The sequence below is a fragment of the Mytilus galloprovincialis genome, chromosome 14, assembly GCF_965363235.1.
Source record: "Mytilus galloprovincialis chromosome 14, xbMytGall1.hap1.1, whole genome shotgun sequence".
Classification (NCBI taxonomy): domain Eukaryota; kingdom Metazoa; phylum Mollusca; class Bivalvia; order Mytilida; family Mytilidae; genus Mytilus; species Mytilus galloprovincialis.
In genome coordinates, this window is record NC_134851.1 from 69,316,516 (window position 1) to 69,339,272 (window position 22,757).

Consider the following 22,757-nt stretch of genomic DNA (forward strand, 5'->3'; position numbering starts at 1 on the left):
CACCTGCATACGGGGTATATATCTCCCAATTGATATGATATTCCCATGATTGCATCTCCTATCATGAATTTCTTGATAGAGGGTTGCTGCTCACAAAGAGGCTATTAAACCAAGAGTTCCAAATGGTGAAGTTGAAATCATCCCTTCGTAAAATTTTACGGACGGCATCACGAGTTGGTTGACCGTTATGGAATAACCGTTTCACAAATGATATTGGATATGTTCCTTACGTCGTAACTACAATCCCCTTCCCTTTTATAAATGTGACCTACCGAATTAAACTATTTACCGGATTTGTTACTTATAATTTTCATAAGCAACACAACGGGTGACACATGTGGAGCAGAATCTGCTTACCCTTCCGGAGCACCTGAGATCACCCCAAGTTTTTGGTGGGGCTCGTGTTGCTTATTCTTTAGTTTTCTATGTTGTGTCATGTGTTCAATTGTTTGTCTTTTTGTCTTTTTCATTTTTAGCCATGGCGGCGTTATCAGTTTATTTTCGATTTATGAGTTTGACTATCCCTCTGGTATCTTTCGTCCCTCTTTTATATGATATTCTCCATAAGAAATAATTAGTATTTGTCACTTGTAAAACAAGACTGAAAAATCAAATTTAACATATATTGAAAGAGAAAAAAATATATTATACGAAAAAAAGGCGGAGCCCTACCGTGAGGGGGGGCAAGGGGTTTAACTGTTATGCTGTTATGGGGCAATTTAATTCTTTGTTATCTGTTATTCTGAAAATATATTTGCTGTTAGCTGTTATTGTCTTATTCTTTGTTAGCTGTTATTGGGCTTTTAATTTTTTTGTTATCTGTTATTGTGATAATGTATTTGCTGTTAACTGTTATTGAAAATGTGAATGTTAGCATTTTTTTACAGCAAATTTTCGGTAGAAATTGAAGATCATTGGACATTGGGATCTACCGCTATACTAATACGTTGGTCCCGTATTCGGAGAAGGATTCCATTAACATAAACCCATCACAGAAGTGAGGTCCAGGACAATTCCAGTATATCTTATGATTATCCTTTGTACTAAATTCCATTTTTATTTTGGAACATGCATTTAGAACTATCTTATTTTTTTGTATGAGGATAATGTTCCTTGTTTCCCGTACCAACATATTAAATCAGAACAATTCTTAATATGACAAAAAGGAAAACATATGGCCAGGAATATCTGACAAGAATCTAAAGTAAGGACTAAGTCCTTACAACCATTTAAATTACAAGCATGTGTGAGTTTCTATAACTGTATAAAATTAAATGCTGAAAAAAGTATTCTATAACATATAAACAGCTACGCCATGAGCGCATGGTACGCCTGTCACCCTTTTTGAAATATTCGATAACTTCTTTATGTCATATCAGATATTTATAATAAAGGGCTGCGCTGTAGCGCATGATACGCCCGTTGCTCTTTTAACTTGTCTATTATGCTTTAAATGAATTTATATGATCAACTAGAAATATATATACAAATCAAAAGGGATGTTACATTAATATATTCACCAAAGTTTCATAAAATCCCCCTTTTTTAAGTATAAAAATTCATTACTTAAGAAAACGTAAAATCTAAAATTTATAAAAATGGAAAGGGAGCTTATGTCAATAGATATAAACAATTTATCAAAGTTGCATAAAATTTTGTGAAAGTGTTAGTTTATGTCCCAAAATTGGAAAATCCCCCCTTTTTTAAGCATAAAAATTCATAACACGGAAATGTAAAATCTGAAATTTATAAAAATTGAAAGGGAGCTTACATCAATAGATATAAACAATTCACCAAAGTTTCATGGACATTGGTGAAAGCCTTTTTGAGTTATTGTCGGAAGTGTTGAAAATCCCCCCTTTTTTTATGAATAAAGCCCCATAAATCCAAAACTTAAAATCTGAAATTTATAAAAATTGAAAGGGAGCTTACATCAATAGATATAAATAATTCACCAAAGTTTCAAGGACTTTGGTGAAAGCATTTTTGAGTTATTGTCCGAAGTGTTGAAAATCCCCCCCTTTTTATGAATAAAGCCCCATAAATCCAAAACTTAAAATCTGAAATTAAAAAAAAACGAAATGGAGCTTACATCAATAGATATAAACAATTCACTTAAGTTTCATGGAAATTGGTGAGAGTGTTTTTGAGTTATTGTCTGAAGTGTGGACGACGGACGGACAACGGTATACCATAATACGTCCCGTCTAAAAGACGGGCGTATAAAAATTGAAAGGGAGCTTCAGTCAATTCATATAAACAATACACCAAAGTTTCATGAGAACTGCTGAAACCTTTCTTGTGTTAATGTCCGAAAACGGCCCCCTTTTCAATTAATAAAACCCCGTAAAATCTTTAATTTATTAAAATTGAAAGGGAGCTAATGTCAGTAGATATAAACAATTCACCAAAATTCCTTGCAAATTTGTGAAAGGATTTTTGAGATATTATCAGAAAATTGAAAAAAAACACCCACCATTTTTATTGAATAAAACCCCATTACTCATGCAGAAACTTAAAATCTGAAATTTATCAAAAAACGAAGGGGAGCTCACGTCAAGAGATATAAACAAATTCCCTAATTTTGGTTTAAGAGTGTTCAGTGGAGTTAATGTTCTGACATGTTGACGAGAGACGGACAACAGTATTCCATAATACGTCCTGTAAACGAGCTTATAAAAATATATTGAGTAGTAAACACATTCTAGATACATAATTTTAAAAACATGTTCATAGAAAATGGAATTCATTACAAAGGATTATACCCGTAATAAGAAATACTGGACTTGTCAAGGACCCGACTTATTTGATTCACTGTTATCTGTTTTTGTCGATTTTAATTCCTTGTTATCTGTTATAAGCCAAATCAATTTGCTGTTTTGCTGTTATTGGGACCCCCCTTGCCCCCCCTCTACCGTGATGTAGCTAGATACCCGATGATATAACAACAACAACAACAACAAAAAACAACAACAACACAAAAAATATTTTATTGCTAATCACAGTGCAGATAAAGAGCAGAACAATCAATATTAATTTCATACTAATGAATACGTACAAGTGGTTCAATATGATTAAGACATAATGCCAGTTATAAAGTATATTTATTGATACAAGCAGAAGAATTAATACAACGTACAGGTACTGTAGTTATAGTCTTTGTTAATAATTTAACTAGGTATAGAAGGGGGTGTCGTGGGTCACTGGGCATTCAGTACTACAACTATTTATCATTTAAGGAAACTTTCCTATGAGAGGATAACTTTTTACAATAATTCTCCAAGTTTCTGGTGTATGAAAATATTCAGTAAATATATGAAATATATATAGAAGACAAGCCAAATAAATTGTGATTTAATATCTAAATCTTTCTAAAGTAAAATTACAAAACCATTGTTTTATTTCATTTAAAAGTTTAAGACACATATTTGAAAGATTGTGGCACTGAAGAAGAAAAAAGAAATTCATCCTCAATCTCAGTACCACACACTTTGCAGATACGTTCTGGTACTGTCAGATTTTTGTACCTTCCACTCTCAATCTCCAAATCGTGAGCACTGATCATACAGGGAATTTCGTTAAGAAATTTCTATATTTAAAATTTCCTTGCAAAAGATAGTTTTCTAAGCAAAATCTGCTGCCTTGTAAAAAGTATAAAAGTTCTAAGCTTGTTACTATAATGTTTAATGCCTCTGAAATCGTTATATTAAGCTCAGTTTCCTAAATCAAATCATATTTTGATTGCATCTTTTTGCATAAATAGTTTATTTAACTTTTCCTTTAAATTAAGTGCTTAATCATCATTGATGATCATTGATGCTCAGCTTACTCCAAGTATAAATTTACATTATGGATGATTCTGACCAACTTGATATAACCAGTGACAAATAAATGCTTAAACAAACAAAAAGGTTTATGTACCGATTACATTTGTTTTATTTAAACAGACACATATATGACATGTCTGGTTTTAAATATATTTTTAAAGGGTTGTGTCGAAAAAAAAATCGCGGGAAATAAGCACGCATCAATTAAATTCCAAAGGAAGTGACGTAACGCGCACTAGCAACGACAAACAATATGGCGGAAAAGGTGAAAATCGCCTTGAAAAAAGTAAAAGTGTGACTATGTTTACTTTATAAAAATCAAACAGAAGCTTCAATTTGTCACACCTATCGGCTGAATACATCCATACAGTGATTACCGCAATAATAAGGTGTCACTACACGTTTTCTAATTATCTTTATATTCTCCAGGGATTTTAAATCGATCAGTAAATTGTATATTTTGTACAGATGGTTGACGTCCTATTACAAAAGTAAACAAGATGGCAAGCTCCGGTGGTGCACTCAATTTATCCTTATTGAGTCGAGGAATTGGCGAAATAAGTAAAAACGGTCACGAGAAAATAGATGTTGTATTTGAACCACAGGTAAGGACACAAAGGTGTAAATTACTAATAAGTAATTATGTAAACAATTGTACTCAGAGGTATAACATATAATAAATTACTAATTATATTATTAACACATATATACATACAGATGGTAATTACAGAAAGGTGCAAGCATATTGTTGATTTCAACATATTTATTTAAAGCGGATTGGGAAACAAGTACATGTAATTGCAACTTATATTAATCCCTTTCGACTTTATTGGTGCTAGTGCTGCCTTGTAGCAGTATCCGCCTACTCTTTTTTGAAATCTATAAGGAACTTTCTTTTATGTGCAAGAGATATGGCTCTCTCTTAATACGAGTCAGAAATTTATCATCCCCTTTGGACGGACTCTATCATCATTTCTCAAAACCATACTAGCAAATGTTGATACATGATGATGGTATCGATAAATAATTTATATTAACTGTCATGTCCGAAACATGTCAACTCGTACTTTCGGCAACTCGTACATTGTGTCGTACTTAACCAACTTGTACCCTATTTTTACCAACTCGTACTTCTACTAAGTTGTACCCAATATTTTTTAACATTATAATATAAGTTACATTGTATCTACTTTCATATCCTTAGATATGGATGTTTTAACACCCTGAAGAATCCAAGTACACCCCGAGTCGCATATTTTATTATTTTGTAGATCCATACCTCTTTTTTTCCATGTTAGTAGAAAATATTTTTAACATTATAATGCTTCATATTTTATTATTTTCTAGCTTTCCCAAAGCTTATTTTTTACAACGTTTAAGCCATGCATTTTCTTTTTGGTGAGGATGGTGATTGTTTAAGTATAACTCAACGGCCTTTGATGTTCATAATGCCGCACTTATACCGAATTTTTGTTTTCATTTACTTCTCTATGTTTATTCTAATTTAAACAAATCCATTCTATTTTTGTAGACCCTGTATGCTATCCACTAATGACCCATGCTTAGTATATTGTGTACTCATAATTATTTTAATGTGCATATCAAATAAATTGCCGTCAAAACAATTTCAAACAATCAATTCTAAGGAATACTAATGATTATAATGCAGAGCTCCAGATAAGAATTCACAAATTGGGGTTTTTACCCACCATTTTCTTATATAATTGGGTGATAAAGTTTTTTAATTGCATTATCAATTCCAATTCACCCCTCAGGTTAATATCAAATTGGGTTTTCCACCACCAAGCTCCTTAATGTATTGGGTTTTTTCATCAACACAATATTGAACATTTATGCAATATCAACCCCAGATGTTTTTCCCATCTTAAATTAACATGTTTCTTTCTTTGTCATGTTTGTTAAGCTGTTTTATTTGGTTTAGGGTTATGGTTATTTGCAAGCTGTTTTATTTGGTTTATGCAATGAGGAGCAATTGTAGGTTTAATTTGTGTCGCGTTTCAAACCTTCTGCCAGTTTTGTATTTTCACACAAAAACGGATATGTGTATTCGTCTTATACTCGAGGTCTTTATACCTTTATATTATAAATTCTAACACCAGTGCCTGAGTGTGTATTCATTAATTAACCGTAAAGTGAAGAACACAAATAGAATATAAACTCTAATTATACTTGAATGATTTTGTTATATTCAATTTACATAAATCTGGGTTTAGTTGTCTTTAATTGGGACTTTTGAAAGTTCTTTTTTTATTTAAACCCCAAGGGTGACTGGGGTATAGAAATATGGTCACTTGGTCTTCTCCCGACTGGCAGTAAAACGCTTGCCGAAGTGGGGCGTCTGATGTATCAAGTTCGCAGTCACGTCCGGTCAGAAGGGGGACGTTAAATCTGATGCCTCTTGTAAAGATAGTGCCACGCTCTTTGTACGTTAAGAACCCTTGCAACAGCTCTTTTGAAGGGTCCGTATACGTAGGTGGCCTGTAGCAAGGCAAAATTTCTGTCCCTATCCAAGATACCTTCATTTTCCAGTGGCAGTCCAAATTTCCCCGACCATCATCCCAGATGACCTCTATCGTGTCAACCTCCCTATTGTATTTATTGTGAACTTGTTCTCATCCTGAATATGCATGAAATATTTGCCACTGAACGTTAAGCAACCAACAATCAATCAATCTTTTTTTATTTATATGTTGCATTGCTATATAATAATATACGAAAGAAAGTTAAAATAACTTTGCATATAAACAGATAAACATGATAAATAATATCAAATAAAGCATGGGTACGAGTTGGTAAAAATAGGGTACGAGTTGGTTGAGTACGAGTTGCCGAAAGTACAAGTTGTCGTGTACCCGTCATGTCTGCCCTGGTCTTGCCCTCATGACATTGCTCCAAGATCATTTGATTTTTGACTGCTTGAAGAAATCTTTATCCATCTTTAAAAAAAAGACAACTTAGACCGTCAAATATGAGTTTGGACAACCACACACTTTAATTAAATTCCTGAAGTAAAATCATATTTTGTTTATTAAAGTTAGAATGCCATATTTGAAATGTTGTCTTCATAATTATCATTAAAAGCAGTACAACATACATCATCATGACCATATATCAGTATATCATTTATATATAAAATTGAGTTTTCAGTTAATGTCGATCAGTTTTTAGGTCCATATTAACTTTTAGGGATCATTGTACTTACTGACAAGTTACAACTGACACACGGCTGATGATGACAATGTTATTGAATGTAGGCTTTCTATAAACATGATAAAGTAAATTCTAACGCATAAATGCTGGTTAATTTTTTTTGGGTTGAAGGCATAATGAAAATGAATATTATAATATTGACATTTTATTATAGACATGATAGAATAACCAATATTTTCCCATGTATCTGTGTGTCATTTTGACTTGAGTAAAAGGAGTTTAAATGAATCATTATATTTGATAATGAATGCACAGTTTTGAAGAGATCGAACATGTTGAAGTGTATCATGCATGGAAATTAAATTTTCTACGTACATGTACGTCATGCATGAGTAACATGACATAGTACATGTACATTTAGCATGTTTAGTAAATACATTGTTCACAAACATGATGATATACATCATACAATGTATGTTTGGGAACACAGCACTTATTGTTTTGTCAGTAATTTAGAATTTAATTTTTAGATTTTATATATATATATGAAAAATTTACAGTAAATAGTAGGTACAACATGTATCTTTATTTAAACATGTTAAAGGTCGACTACCTTATTTTGTTAAATCTATACTTTTAATTTAAAAGTATAGATTTAACAATACTGTTATTGTTTTGTAGTAAAAATTGCAAAAATTACTAGCCTATGTAATTAAATTTTGTGACTGAACAGCGCAATATCTGTAGCTAGGTTAAATATATTTTTGAAAAGAACCATGAATAAGAACTTTGATATATATATATAATACAAATACATGTGCATGCCCATACATTTGAAAACAGTTTTATTTCTGTAAAATCATAGCAACTCAATGACTGCTTGAAATTAATTGATAATTGGCAGCTGCAGCCATTTTCTACATGTTCTACAACATCTGTAGGATAAGGGATAGCTAAAGGAAACAATAGGTTTCATAAATTTGTCTTATGAATGACTATACATGTACACCTGCCAATGTTTTTGCTTTTATGTTATATGTACATGTATATATATCTTAGAATTTTACATGTACCAGTAGATAGAAAGTTCTACTTCAATTGTTTACCAAGATTTAACTTTTTTTTGAATTTCGGGCTAGGATAGGATAGGAATATAAATAAATAAAGGATCAGCAAAAGAGATTTTATGTTATGAAATAATGAATTATATACATGTATTCTATTCTTTAATGTTAGACTGTGTCTATTGCTGAAGATAACTATAACCATACAAGTGAAGTAAGAGACATATATATATGTATATAACCCTAGGGCCTTTATTTTGGAACAAATTTCACATATTTTATTGTACTATTATATATATACATGTTCTAAGTTTTGATAAAGAATTGGCAAATTAATATGAATAATTATAATCAGGCCTCGACAATAACGCTTGTCCGTTTGTCCGGTACCAGAGGGAAAAAAGGTCGGACAAGTAAAAGCTGTATCAAGCTTGTCTGTTGGGACAAGTGCAATCATTCTGCAGAAAAATATATTTAATCCAATTTTGATGAACAAAGTACATTGTGTAATTATAAACAAAAAACAAGAAAACAAATATTAACTGATTAATTTGACATGTTTTTGTATTCTTTTTATTCAAGAAAAAAATCTTTTTCTTCAACATGTTTACTTGCAATCGATAATTTTTAACTGGTTCTTTGTCAAGTACTTTTTAACAGGTAAAAGGTATACTACATGTATTCTCAGAAACCAGTCTTATTAATCCGACAGTAAGTTCTCACCTGGAAAGATTCAGCTCCAAGTTTAATAGACAGTTTGGCACCATAGGAGACATATTTAGTAGACATGATTGATAGACAGTTTGACAAGGCAGGAGACATTTCAGGACCAAGACAAATCAGTACCTCATTTTGCTACCTTATTCTGTTCCTTATAATAAATACCATACCTGTGATTTTTTCACAAAAATATATTTTTTTAATAGAAATTTTTTGGACAAGTATAACAATTTGACATTCGGACAAGTTATATTTGGTATGTGACTTGTCCTACAGGAAAAGTTGAAAAAAAAAGTTATTGTAGGGGCCTGATAATGAACCCGTGGATTTATTATTATTCGTTGGATACGAATTTTAATAAATTCACAATAATTATATATATATATGCTTCACCTGATCTTATACTTTTGCAGGATTACTTTAACTTTGTTGGAAACTCAAGTAGGATATACTTGCCACCAATACCCAAGTATGACTTTGACGGATTACCAAGCTCAACAAAATCCAGTCATTTTAAATCACAGTCATCACAGGAAATACCAAAAACTTTCACCACACGAAAAGGAGCGCTACTATTGTACTCTGAAGACCAGGCCCATAAGGTGCTTTCGTCACATCATGATTTTAAGAAAGCCAGACATCGGCGGCCTCATCCCACAGAGGAAACACTAGAACTCTCTAAAAGCGCTGATGAACTTGAATTGAAAACTGTTGACGATTTGGCAAAGTCTATTTTATCATTTGGAAAAAGGGTAAGTGAAAGCTGTAAATCAAGAAATTATCACGAGGTTTTTTATGATTGGAAATAAATTAATATAAAGGGACTGGGTGAGTATAGTAGTAATAAGACCTCATATTCTGATATTTGATACTCATACATGTACAATGTACGCTGTCATGGCTGCGTGTATGCAGATTTTCTGAAATTGCAATAATTAATAAATCTCACATTTTTGTCCCTTCTTAAAAAATCACAATAGTATACATGTAGCATTAATAAGAGGTTAGTGCATTCTGATATCTGTATGCAGATTTTGTGGAAATTGTAATAATTATAGTCTCACATTTTCTTCAAAAATCAGTTCACATAAGGCCAATTAAAATTAATTGGTAGATTTTCATCCCCGCCCGCCCCTCTGAAATCGTCCCGCCCCGATTTTTGTTATTTTGAAAAATTTTCGATTTCTGGATTTGTTCATCTCCGTTTCTGGTAACCGTCAAAAATTGTGTTTCCTTCCAAACTTCCTGTTTCAAATTTGGAAATAAAAATTAAAAAATAAAATCCTCCCACCCGCCCCATTTTTTTCAAAAATTTGGATGAAAATCTACTAATTAATTTTAGTTGGCCTATATAATAGTAAATGCATCCATAATTTCTGAATTGTCTAAGATGTTTATATTACAAGCATCAACAAAATTGAATCAGTAAAGATAGGACTGATCTGCATTTAAAATTTGATACTTGAAAGTTGCATGCAGTATTACCAGCCTGAATATATGCAATTTGGATGGAGAGTTGTCTCATTGGCACTGTCATACCACATCCTATATCTATGTAGTATTTGCCACTGGACATATATGTTTATCAATCAATATTTTGTTTATTTTCAGGAGCCGACTAATGATGATACAGATGTATATCTTGGATTCATACACAACACATATGGTAGAAGGAAGAAAGATTTATTTGAAAGACAAATCAGACCAGGGTTCTCTGCTAAACGTTACTTGTCACTGTGGACCAAAAGTTGGGATGATAATGTTCTGGGAAAAGTTATCAGCAAAGGTACACAATTAGACTGTTATGAATACATGTATATGTAAATAGATACAAGAGGATGTGACATGAGTGCCTATGAGACAGCAGTGGAAGATCCAGAACTTTTCCTAAGGGGGGCCTGCTGACTGACCTAAGAGGGGGCCCGCTCCAGTCATGCTTCAATGATTCCCTATATAATCTACCAAATTTTTCCCACGAAAGGGGGGCCCGGGCCCCTGGATCCGCCTATGGATAGCTCTCCGACCATCCAAGTCACAATTTGTAAAAGTAAACCAATATACATTGTCAGTCAAAATACAGTCTTCAACACAGAACCTGGGCTCACACTGAACAGCAAGCTATAAAGGGCCCCCAAAAATGACTAGTGTAACACCTGTTAAACAAGAAAATCAACTATTTAAAATATAAAAAAAAACCACTTATGAACCACATCAACAAACAACAACCACTGAACATTAGGTTTCTGACTTAGGACAGAAACAAACAAATGGCAGGTTTTAATGTTTACATGTATGTACCAACCTTCACCCTTACCTGAAACAATAGCGTAATGCATTGTTTAAGAATAATGAATCTAATGCATTCTTGGTAATATCTAATAAAAGATATAGTACACCTTAACATGGGCAAATTGTCCTCTTTATATAAACAAAATTCTAAACAAAAGAAACTTGAACCACTGAAATGATTAGATACATGTATCTATTCGTTTTATGTCATTTGTGATAGAAACAATGAAAAACCAATAATCCTACAGATTCTGAAATGGCAAATGGATATAAATGAGACAGGGATTCCCTCAAGATAAATATATATTACTGTAAACCAACTTATTTTCATGAGCGATTTATTTTTGTTTACATTTGAGTATAAAAAAAAAACAAGAATATTAAACATCATATACATATGCAGTGTTCCAGCTAGCATGAAATGGAGGGGCGCCGCGCCCCGCCCCTGAAATTTTGCCTTTTTTAAGCGCCCCTGCGCCCCTCTGTGCCCTTTTGAAAAAAAGTTTAAAAAACGATCTTTTTTCATCATATCGTCGCCATTTTGTTGAGTTCTTTATACACACACTTCATTAAGACAACAGATTAAAATTGTTGACACTTGTTACCTGTATATAATCACCTATTTGATTGGAGTCAATTACTTAATCAGGTGAAATTTACGACCCTGTCTAATCCCTTTGCCCTGAAGCACCAAACATCCAAGTTAAATGAATTGATTATTTTAACACCTGACGATGCAAAATAGAATTTATAAAATAAATGTGAACGGTGTTCATTTCTAATGTTACTGTATTTGTTATTTATAAAATAACGTTCATTTAAAAAGAATCATTCCAATAGGTCAACACGCAAAATGCCGACGAAAAAAAGAAAACGACCAACTCGGAAATGACGAGAAGAAAATATCAAAGACTTGCCAGTCTATTACATCTTTTTTCAAAAATAATGACCATCAAAAGTAAAAAAATAATTTAATTCTTTACCTTTATGAAAAATCGAGAAGAAGAAAGGTTTCTATCAAATATCGCAATTGTTCTTCTATTGTAAATTCCGCCGATTACGGAGCACTCGAAAGTCCGATTTTTATATCATTTTTTCTTAAATTGAAGTCCGTTTTGACTAACTTTAATATTGATATTATTAAATACACTCAACATGAAGTAAACGGAGATGCTTGTTGAATTGATAATAAACTTACAAAATTGAAATAATTTATTATTGTGCCGATTACAGAGCTCTCGAAAGTCCGATTTTTGTATTAATTTTCTTATTGAAATCACAGGCACTTGTTTCTATCCATTGGAAGACCCCCATCAACGTATATTTCCGTAAATATACGTTGATAGGGGGTCTTCCAATATGAATAGAAACAAGTGCCTGTGATTGAAATCCGTTTTGTCAAACTTATTGATTTTATTAGATACGCTCAACATTAAATATACGGAGATGCTTGTTGAATTGAACAGACAACAGTGAAACAATGTATGGTTATACAGAGATAGAAACTCTCCTTATTCAATAACAGGACTTTATACAGCTCTTGTGTCATCAGCAGAACTTACAGATCGTTCCTGAACTAGTCTGCTAGAGCTATTTCATTCACCTTGTCATTAGGATAAAAACCTATTATCTTTATGTACCCTCTTGTTGCAAAACTATTCAGTGTTGCAATATGACATGTACAATGTACAACCACTCAGTACAGCAAAGGTGGAGAAAATATTCTCTTAGGTCAAATTGATTAAGACAAGTCACAGGGCAAACTTGAAAACACAGACATTACAAAAATATTAACTGTAAAATTAAACTGTGATGAAACTAATGTGTGACAACCTTCTTCAAAAAGAAAAACTGAAGATTTGTCATTGTTGTTTAATATTTATTTGCATTTGAACTCTTCTTTGAAAAAATCTGTAGTTATGAAAGAGAAATGAATATAGTAATGTCTATTATTGCTATCAGTTTGATTTTAACTTATATGTTCTAAATAAATGATTTTTATACTTGTATATAATAATAGCTATTTAACTAAGCTACATGCTTGCTAAAAATATGTCTTTATGTGGTAATATTAAGTATTTGATTTTTTTCAGTGAGAACGCGCTAAAGTGCCCTTTTTAAAAACGCGCCCCTCTATTTTCAAATCCTAGCTGGAACACTGATATGTATATACATGTATATGTAAACTTTGGATTTCAAACAAAGGAGATGGGGCAATAAGGCCCTTATTTGGCCCAAAATTTACTGCAAATTTAAAAGTTATCATACATATTCTTAAATTACTAAAAACTTGACTTAAGTATAAGGTACTAAGAAAAACAAAACAAATTTGACATCGAACAAGTTACCATGGGAACAAATCATAACCTAATTTGCATATTTTGTTAAATTTCGTGATTTTCCTTGTTTTTTCATCAAATTTTCAGTATATTTTAGATTGAAAAAGTATGTGCGCACCCAAGAAACAACTTTATATTTTGTCAGAATATGCCAATAGTTATAATAAAGCTTCTGTTAAATTATTTTGTTGTTTCTCGGCTACGCAGGATGTTTTCAGAACGGAATTAAAGATAGAAAACTGCATAAATTCTGTATTTTTTATTCTTTTTGTGAAAACAGCACACATTGTGACGTCATCAGATAAAAATCTTGATGCCCCTACTCCTTTGGAAATCACAAATTTAAATTGCTGTGAAATGGGCTAGTAAGAGCTTTTAAAAAGTGAAAGAAAGTATCTGAGAAAGAGATTGATAACAGTAATCCTGACTAGACTGTTGTTACATGAGTTATGATTGATTTTATTTGTGTATACAACGTTTATGACAAAAAATTCTTGTTTGTTTTTGCAGGATACTTGACAGAAAAGTCATTGTTTTATTACAACCCGTTAAATCCACATCTGCAGCGACGTCTGAATGATGACATGTCACATTTCCCAGCTCCCTACAAACTAATGAGGAGCATGTTGATGTCACCTGGTTCCCTGTCGGGCTACACATTCTACAGAGTACGACCAGAATCAGCAGAAACTGTGGGTAAGTTATAACCTGGTAGTCAATATGTTGGTAAAGCAATAAGCTGTATAAAAAAAGAAGATGTGGTATGATTGCTAATGAGACAACTGTCCACAAGAGACCAAAATGATACAGACATTAACAACTATAGGTCACTGTACTGCCTTCAACAATGAGCAAAGCCCATACCGCATTGTTTTTACCTGCATCACCAAAGGCAAAAGCAGGTCAAGTAACAGCTATTCTCAATCGCCATTCTGTCCATCTATATAAGTCAAAGAAAAAAATATCTAATAAAATAAGATTGAGAGATTGAGAATGTGTCAAAAAAACCAACAACCAAAACAGAGAGAAGAAGCAGCCTAAGACCACCAATGGGTCTTCATATAGTGTTGGGTTTTGCCGCCAAAGTCTGCATATACGGTATATACAAGCCTAATTTTTTTTTCCACCTAGTCAACCATTTTAATTTCTCTTTTAGCTTAACCCACATTATGCAAGACATTAGTATCTAACCAAAAAAAAATATACAGTCTTTTTCATTTCATTCCGTTTTTTTTTTTTATTACAGTAACACCAGAACAACAGCCTGAGCGAACCCCTTCACAGATGGGGTCCATTAAAGTTATAAGTACTAAAGATGGTGTTCAGAAAGAGGTCTCGTACTCCACACTAGATAAAGTTGCTCAAGAAGAAGTCCTCACAGATTTGTTGGTTAAAAGTGCCGTACATTATGCCATGAAGAAACAGCAGGTAAGAAAAGAGGGTAAAATGGGAGATTTCAGTGCGTAAGATTTTGATGCAGGTTTTTTGTATTTTAACCCTAATGGCATCAGGGGGCGTAACACCTATTTTGGACACACAAAGTTCTGAGGCCTAAAAGTTTTAAAGATAGAGTAAATCTGAGGGCATATAAATTCTGACCATTATTAGATATCCATATGCAAGGACAACTTCTGGTTGCAGGTCCAGTTGAAATAAAAAAATTTGGTCACTTTTATATTAAAAATCGTTAATCCCAAAAAGTGAAAAATCTAGGAATAAAATTGCTAGGAAGTTGACTGGAAATATTAAAATTATATGGAAAATAATTTGGTTTTACATGATTTGGTAGTAACATAATCAGTTTTTCAAGATTTGTTTCATCATTATCATTGTTAATATACATTCAGCTTACAATGCAAAATTAAATATGTTCTATTAAGATAGTATATTCCAATTTGCATGTTTTTCTTTAATCATTCAGTATAATGGCAGAAACATTTCATGTGTAGTACCAATAAAAAGGAAAAGTATGTGAAGTCTGTTTATTTGTATTTAAGTTTTTATGGCTTTATTTGCAGTAATATCTTTGAGGATTTGGAGTCAGTAATTGAACATTTATTTATGAAATAATCAAGTAGAAATCTTGGAATTAGTCTTTGCAAATTATGCTATTTCTTTATCATGTTTATATATCTGACACTTTAAGAATTTCTGTTGAAAGAATTAAGTTAGCTGCTTATATTTCTGATTATCATTTTTGGCGCTTAGTAGCATGCAATAAGAAACTCCTGGTAAGTTTAGAATTTAAACGATTTGCAACTTTTTTGAATAAGACCATCAACTTTTTTGGTTTTAAAACATCCTAGACTTTGAGCGTACTAATGAATAAGCTAAATTCCAGCAGAAAGAGCTTCAGACAAATGAAAATTATAAAGCTCTTTTAGTTTTATTAAAAAAAAAAAATTCATTAGAAATGTCAATATTTCAACTTTATATGTTTATTCATTTTCTTTTTCTGTGCCTTAAATTTGTTACCTTTTTTCGAGAGGAAAAAAATATGTATAAATATTCATTTTAGAATTGTACATAAAAACTAAAATCGATCAATTTGTTTTTAAAAGAACAAACTTTTAAAAAAACCACTAAAAATAATTACATAAACATAGTCAATACAATGGCTTGTTATTTGTATTTAAATGATGTTTAATCTGTCTTGTGTTTCATTGTTATTGAATTAAATCCAGTTTAATGAACGTTATATAAGTATTTTGTTACAATTTAATTCAGGGGTCAAAACCATTTGCACATTATTGTTCATGCTATATGTTGTAAATAAATAAAAATGTCAAAGACTGTACATCTAAATAAAATGTTTACTATGATTGGGTATTTAAACAATGCCATAAGAATGTTATCTGGAATTCCACTCCTAGTAAAAGAGCCTTTTGACAAAAAATAAAAAACTCCTTTAATTAGATTAGAAATTTAAATATTTCTTAATAGAATTTAAATATTCAAACATATGATATAAAATTAAATTGATAAAAGTATTTGCTACATGTTTTGTCTAACTGCAAGCTTTTAACATCATGACATTGTATAAGTAAATTCAGAAAATTTTGCAATGTAACAGTTTTAAATATTATTTAAAATTGCTATGGAATTGAAATATATTTAATGAATGGCGGATTATGTAAAATGTGAAGAGTCAAAAATTAATTTTATGGGTTAATAAAGTCAAAATAAATTATTGCCATTCATTATAAATAAATTTCTATCAAAAATAAGGCTCAAAGAACTTTTTATATTATTTATATTAACAATAACAATGTACGAACACGCGTATGAATACACATTGTCAGAGTGGGCGTGTCGCCATAAAAATTGACAACATTGAAAATAAAACTAATACTTTTAACCAATCAGAAGACAGTCAATACACCAAATTTATATATATCTTAATAATTAGGAGTGGCTTACATGTATATTCAGGACAAGAACTTTAAAAACTTTATTGGTATTTTGATGAGTTTGAATCATACTTTATAAAAGACCAACACCTGACAAAAGTTTTAACACCTGTGTCCACAAAAAGATTATTATGGTCCACATCAAGAAGTCAGCATTGAGGTTGTGAGTTCGAATCCCGCTTGTGCGGGTGCATTCGACTCCAATCTTAATTGACTAGTTTTCCTATCCAAGGTCCATGGTTTTCTCCGCCATCTCCGGGCACTCCGGCTTCCTTCACCAGTAAAAACTGGCTGCCACGAAATAGCCTAAATGCGGTGCTTGTAAGTGGTGTTAAATCACCAAAAATCAATAATAAAATCTAAGTTTCACCCTACACATTATTCTGACTCCATCAACAGGTTTTTGATCTTAATCAAATATATTGTGTCCTTAGCATAGCAAAGAAACAGGTGATATCAATTGTCTTTGGTGTGACATTTATTATTTGATACCCAGGGATCAACAACCTGCAACCATCTGCACTTGACCCAGCATGCTTCTTACAGACCCAAATCAGCCATGGTTCAATTGAACTTCTGTTCAGAGATTATTTGTAACATTATTTGACTTCTGTTTAGAGATTATTTGTAACATTTTTTGACTTCAGTTTAGAGATTATTTGTAACATTTTCTGACTTCAGTTGAGATATTATTTGTAACATTTTCTGACTTCAGTGCAGATATTATTTGTTACAATATTAGACTTCTGTTTAAGATTATTTGTAACATTTTCTGACTTCTGTTTAGAGTTTATTTGTTACATTATCTGACTGCAGTTTAGAGATTATTTGTAACATTGTCTCACTTCTGTTTAGAGATTATTTGTAACATTTTCTGACTTCTGTTTAGAGAATATTTGTAACATTACATGTACATGTATCTGCCTTCCGTAAAGAGATTATTTGTAATATTTTCTTACTTCTGTTTAGAGATTATTTGTAACATTATCTGACTTCAGTTTAGAGATTATTTGTAACATTATCTGACTTCTATTTAGAGATTGTTTGTTACATTATCTGACTTCAGTTTAAGATTATTTGTAACATTTTTATACATCAGTTTAGAGATTATTTGTAACATTATTTGACTTCTATTTCATGTCTTTAGAGATTATTTGTAACATTTTCTGACTTCTGTTTAGAGATTATTTGTACATTATCTGACTTTTGTTTAGAGATTATTTGTTACATTATCTGACTTCTATTTCATGTGTTTAGAGATTATTTGTTTACAGTTACAATATAATGTTTTTGTATTTACAGGAATTGATGGAAGGAAATCAGAGGGAGGAAGCCATACAGGAAGTAGATGAGAACCGATCATCTGTGCAACAATTTGATATGAGGGATGCAGTAGAGGTAAGTCCGGAGAAGTGGTGAATTACAGGAAGGAGAATTAGTAGAGGTATAGGTAGAAAAGAATATTTTTACAGGAAGAAGAAATAGTGGAGGTAAGTTAATGAAATAGTCTTACAGGAAGTAGATTTTGAAGATGGTAAGGCAGAACCAAAAGAAGAATGGTTCTAGAATTAAAAACAAAATAAGTTCAGTAGAACTGTCAGCACTAAAGTATTTAGGTACCAAAATTAACAGAGGTTATTAGCAGAGAGGGTGTACATTCATGACTATGAACAGGATGCAGAATTACATTGTAGTGACATTCAATTTGTGTCAACGGTATCACTATTGTGACCTTGCTGATAAACACTTGCTCTTGTCTTCAAGTCATTATACAAGAATAATGGAGCAACTGTGCAGGGTGATTTAGGCGTAAGGAAGGAAGATCATACTCAATATTTAGCAGTCTCTGAAATGACGAGGATTATGAATATAGAACCCATTGCTCATTGTAGATTCTTATAAATTCAACTGTCTACAATTATTAAGCAATCAAAAGTGATTATACAGGGATTGAAGTTAAGATGATGACATTGGTAGCCCACCGCTTAAATTTTGTAGCATAATATATATACAGTTCTATACAAGAAAAGCAGAAACTTTCGGAACCCACACCATATTTTAAGGACCATTGGCGAGTGGGCCCTGCTTATTTCAAATCCTGTGATATCAACATTGGTACAGCAATTATCAACTCTGGTCCATATAATTTTATACATTGTTTCAGATAATAGCAGTGTTAACCAAGTTTACCTCTATATATTTATTTTGTTCTCCATAGAAAAAAATCAGTCGAACACTTTATTTTGTTTTCTTTTTAACATAAAAATGGAATATTTGCCATTTTTTTTTTATCATGTTTCATCTTATAGTAGAGCATTTTTTTTATGTGAGTTCAAAATATTATACATCTTGACTAATAGAAATAAAATGGAAAATAGAAATGGGGAATGTGTCAAAGAGACAACCACCGGACCATAGAACAGAAAACAGCAGAAGGTCACCAATAGATCTTTAATGCAGTGAGAAACTCTACATTTAAGGTGGTGTGGGTGTCTTTCACCATCTTAGATTGTAAAAAACAGAGAACCTAAGGTCGAGATTTTCAATCAAGTTAGCAAAATTTGATGAAGGAATGGAGATATTTGATGTGAATTTTCATTTAAAAGAACCAATTTATAAGAATATTACTTATAAATATTAATATTTATACAAGTAAAGATAATTTTTGGTTGTTTTTAAATGTTTTCAAATTGGCATTTTAAGGGGAGGTAACTCTAAAACAGTGCATTTTGTACACAAGAAGTTTTAAGTAAAACGCTATTTGCAAACTAGCTATAAACAAGCTGACGTGAATTGAGGTTGGGTTATAATGATTAAAAATTTTAAATGATCAAAATGCATTTTACTTGCAAAAGTCTCAGGAAGGTGCTACTGAAATATTGATTAACAAAATAATAACATATTTGTCAAACTTTAATCAAAGAGTCTTAAATAATCAAGCAGAAATATTACATATCTATTAAATTTATAATTAGAATTTATTCAATTAATTAGATTAAATATAAATCATCCATAGTACTTATATGTTGTGAAGGAATTTAATAGTAAAGAAATATCCGATTGATTTGTTACGGATGAGTAACCACAATGAATATCTCCCTACCTCCTACATTGTAAGGTAATTAATAGATGGTGGAAATTAATTAATTGATTATTGACCTGACAAGGGGGCGATAATTTATTATATGTTCCTTGAGAAAAGAATCCAAATTGTGTAAATTTCTGTTGAAGTTTAAAGGTAGTTTTATGATTGTTCTAGTGAAATTTTTGCGGGGGGATAATTTGGTGGTCAAGAATCCAAGATGACCTTTAGTTTTATTAGATACATGTATTTATATTGATCTGACAGACCGGTGATAAACTAGTGATTATTTCCTTGAGAAAATTATCGGATTGTTTAAAATTCTTTCTTCCGTGTTCAGAAAACTGTACTTTGACCTCATAGTATAATGATTTACTTTTACAAATTATGACTTGGATGGAGAGTTGTCTTAAGGAGGAAGACCTAGGTTAAGGGAAATAACTCTTAAAATCATCAGTACGTTTGTGTCAACCATTTTCATAAATATATTTTAAGCTTCTAGGTTACATAGATTATTTTCAATCTGTTTCAGGTAAATGCTTAAAATACATTGATGAAACATGACTTTTACAAACACATAACTGATTTAAAGAGTTATCTCCCTGAACCAAGGTCTACCACCTTAAAAGGGCACTCATACCACATCTTCTTATATCTATTTTATAGTTAAAATGATAATAAATTTCATAACAATGAAATAATGAATCCACAGTTTATGAGCGTATTTACAAAAAAAAAAGAAGAAAAAATGGGCAAAAAATATAAAGAATAGTGAAAAATGAAAAAAAAATGAAGATTACTGAAAAATGAACAATTTCAACAAAAAAAAAAAATATAACATGTATAACATGTAAAATGGCAGCTAGAATACTGAAAAATGAACAGAAAAGAACGGAATAGAGAATATTTATGGCCTAAAATATTTATGGAATAAAAAAAAAAAGAAGGACCATAATATAAATATCCTCATATAGAGTTTTTGATTGCGAAGAGTGATGTGGCTTTACAAGTTAAAGTCATCCTGAAAAGGGCGCACTACGTTTGCTCGCATTTGGGGATTAAAATGTTTTACATTTGCACGCAGCTTTTGATTACATTTGCACGTATTCATTTTACAGGGAAACTCCGGTAAAAAAATAAATAAATATGAAATTAAATTATAAATGAATAGATTTTTTTTTATTTTCATAATTAATATGACATTGGTTATGCAGTCAATTATTAATTCTAATGCAATTATTTTGCAACAATTGTTCTGATTGGATAACAGCAAGCGTAAAATTCTCTATCTCCTTGTCTGTAACTAAGGAAGCCGACATTTTGAATTTCGGAATGTATTGACATGTTATTTCTACAATAATAAACAAAAAACTCACTTGTTGCGCCTAAAAATATTCTTTTTATCAAATTTTATTACATTCTGAAGCGGCACAGAAGCCAGAAAACGCCCGGTGTTTATGTTTGACGCCGGAAGCATACCTATGACGTCACCTAGTGTAGGGACCAAAGAACATAACATCTTTTCGCGGAATTTTCTTTAATGATCATTTTACACCGAAATAATGATTGAAATTTAATTATAAACTTGTTTTGCATTAGAATAGAGATAACTGTATTGTATTTGAAGCTTTGCGGACGTCCATCGGTAGTTTTACTGTCGCAAATACCCGTTTACCTGTCTCCGCTCCGCGTCGCCAGGTAAACTAAATTTGCGACAGTAAAACTACCGATGGACGTCCTTAAAGCTTCAAATACAATACAGTTATCTCTTAATTTTGAAATATTTGTTCATGTGAATTTTTCATATTCAATTCTAAAACCAAGTATAAAGTGATCATGATAAACTCCGTTATAGCTTAAAGCATACATGTAACTTCATTGCTTCATTGCGAATATTTCAGACTGAATAGTGATCGCTTTTGAAATTAGTAAATAATTTAAGTTAGTTTGTAAAGTAACACCAAGGCACAAACATGGAGTTTCATTTGTTTGAAACTAATCGAGGGAAAAAAATCATTAATATATGATGGAAAAGTCCGTTGTGAATTGATGAATATAGAAGGAGATACACTTATTGAAAAAGACCTTTAGAGTTTGACCATGGCCATTTAAAGGCACAAGGAGTACCAAACTCTGCAAAAATCAAGAGATGACGTTCGCAAAACAATGGATGTCTTATAATTGCAAACCAACAAAAAGGAATCATTTTGTCTTTTTAACAGCAAAGAGCATGGTATTGTTATTTTATCATGCAATTCTAATCTTGATGCATTATGCACAAAATTAAAAGCTTTAGAAGTTTTTTTAGACGGAACTTTAATTAAGTTACTATCCAAAATATTTTGAACAACTGTACACATTTCATGGATTTAAATTAGGACATTAAGTACCACTAGTATTAACAGACTGTTGTTTCTAAAAACAATTGGCTTCAAGTTTCCCGCACGTACCGACATGTAAAGTCATGTTTTATTAGTACTTTTACCTTTTAACATTTTAAAATTTTTATCTGTATATAGTTCTAGGATTTAGTGAGCAGGGGACTTATACTAACCAAAGGGATACTTATACTTGTAAATAACTGAACAAATGATAAATATATAAGCTTGATCATTACCTATATTTTACCTGAGTTTACCTGTCAAAAAATGCGCGCAAATGTAATCAAAAGCTGGGCACAAACGTAATGAATCTTGCTCGCAAATGTAATGGTAATGCGCGCAAATGTAATGCACCGCCTGAAAATGCAGTTAATTTGCTACTTGACATTAAGCCAGGCAGCCATCCATCCATCCATTTAAATTTGTAATCTTCAAACATTGTAAGGTTAATAATTAATAAGAAACATAAAATGA

The 22,757-nt window shown here is 31.6% G+C and overlaps 1 protein-coding gene across 1 annotated transcript in view; it reads left to right on the top strand.

Annotated features, from left to right (window-relative positions):
• The first annotated feature begins 4,048 nt into the window (after positions 1 to 4,048).
• The window catches only part of LOC143059822 (uncharacterized), a 107,472-nt gene continuing 88,763 nt past the window's right edge, over positions 4,049 to 22,757 (top strand). Inside the window, exons 1-6 of the mRNA XM_076233394.1 lie at positions 4,049 to 4,432; positions 9,196 to 9,534; positions 10,394 to 10,568; positions 13,921 to 14,106; positions 14,657 to 14,838; positions 18,123 to 18,218. Coding sequence (XP_076089509.1) covers positions 4,328 to 4,432; positions 9,196 to 9,534; positions 10,394 to 10,568; positions 13,921 to 14,106; positions 14,657 to 14,838; positions 18,123 to 18,218 — 1,083 coding nt within the window. The 5' untranslated portion in view covers positions 4,049 to 4,327. The remainder of the gene's footprint in view (positions 4,433 to 9,195; positions 9,535 to 10,393; positions 10,569 to 13,920; positions 14,107 to 14,656; positions 14,839 to 18,122; positions 18,219 to 22,757) is intronic.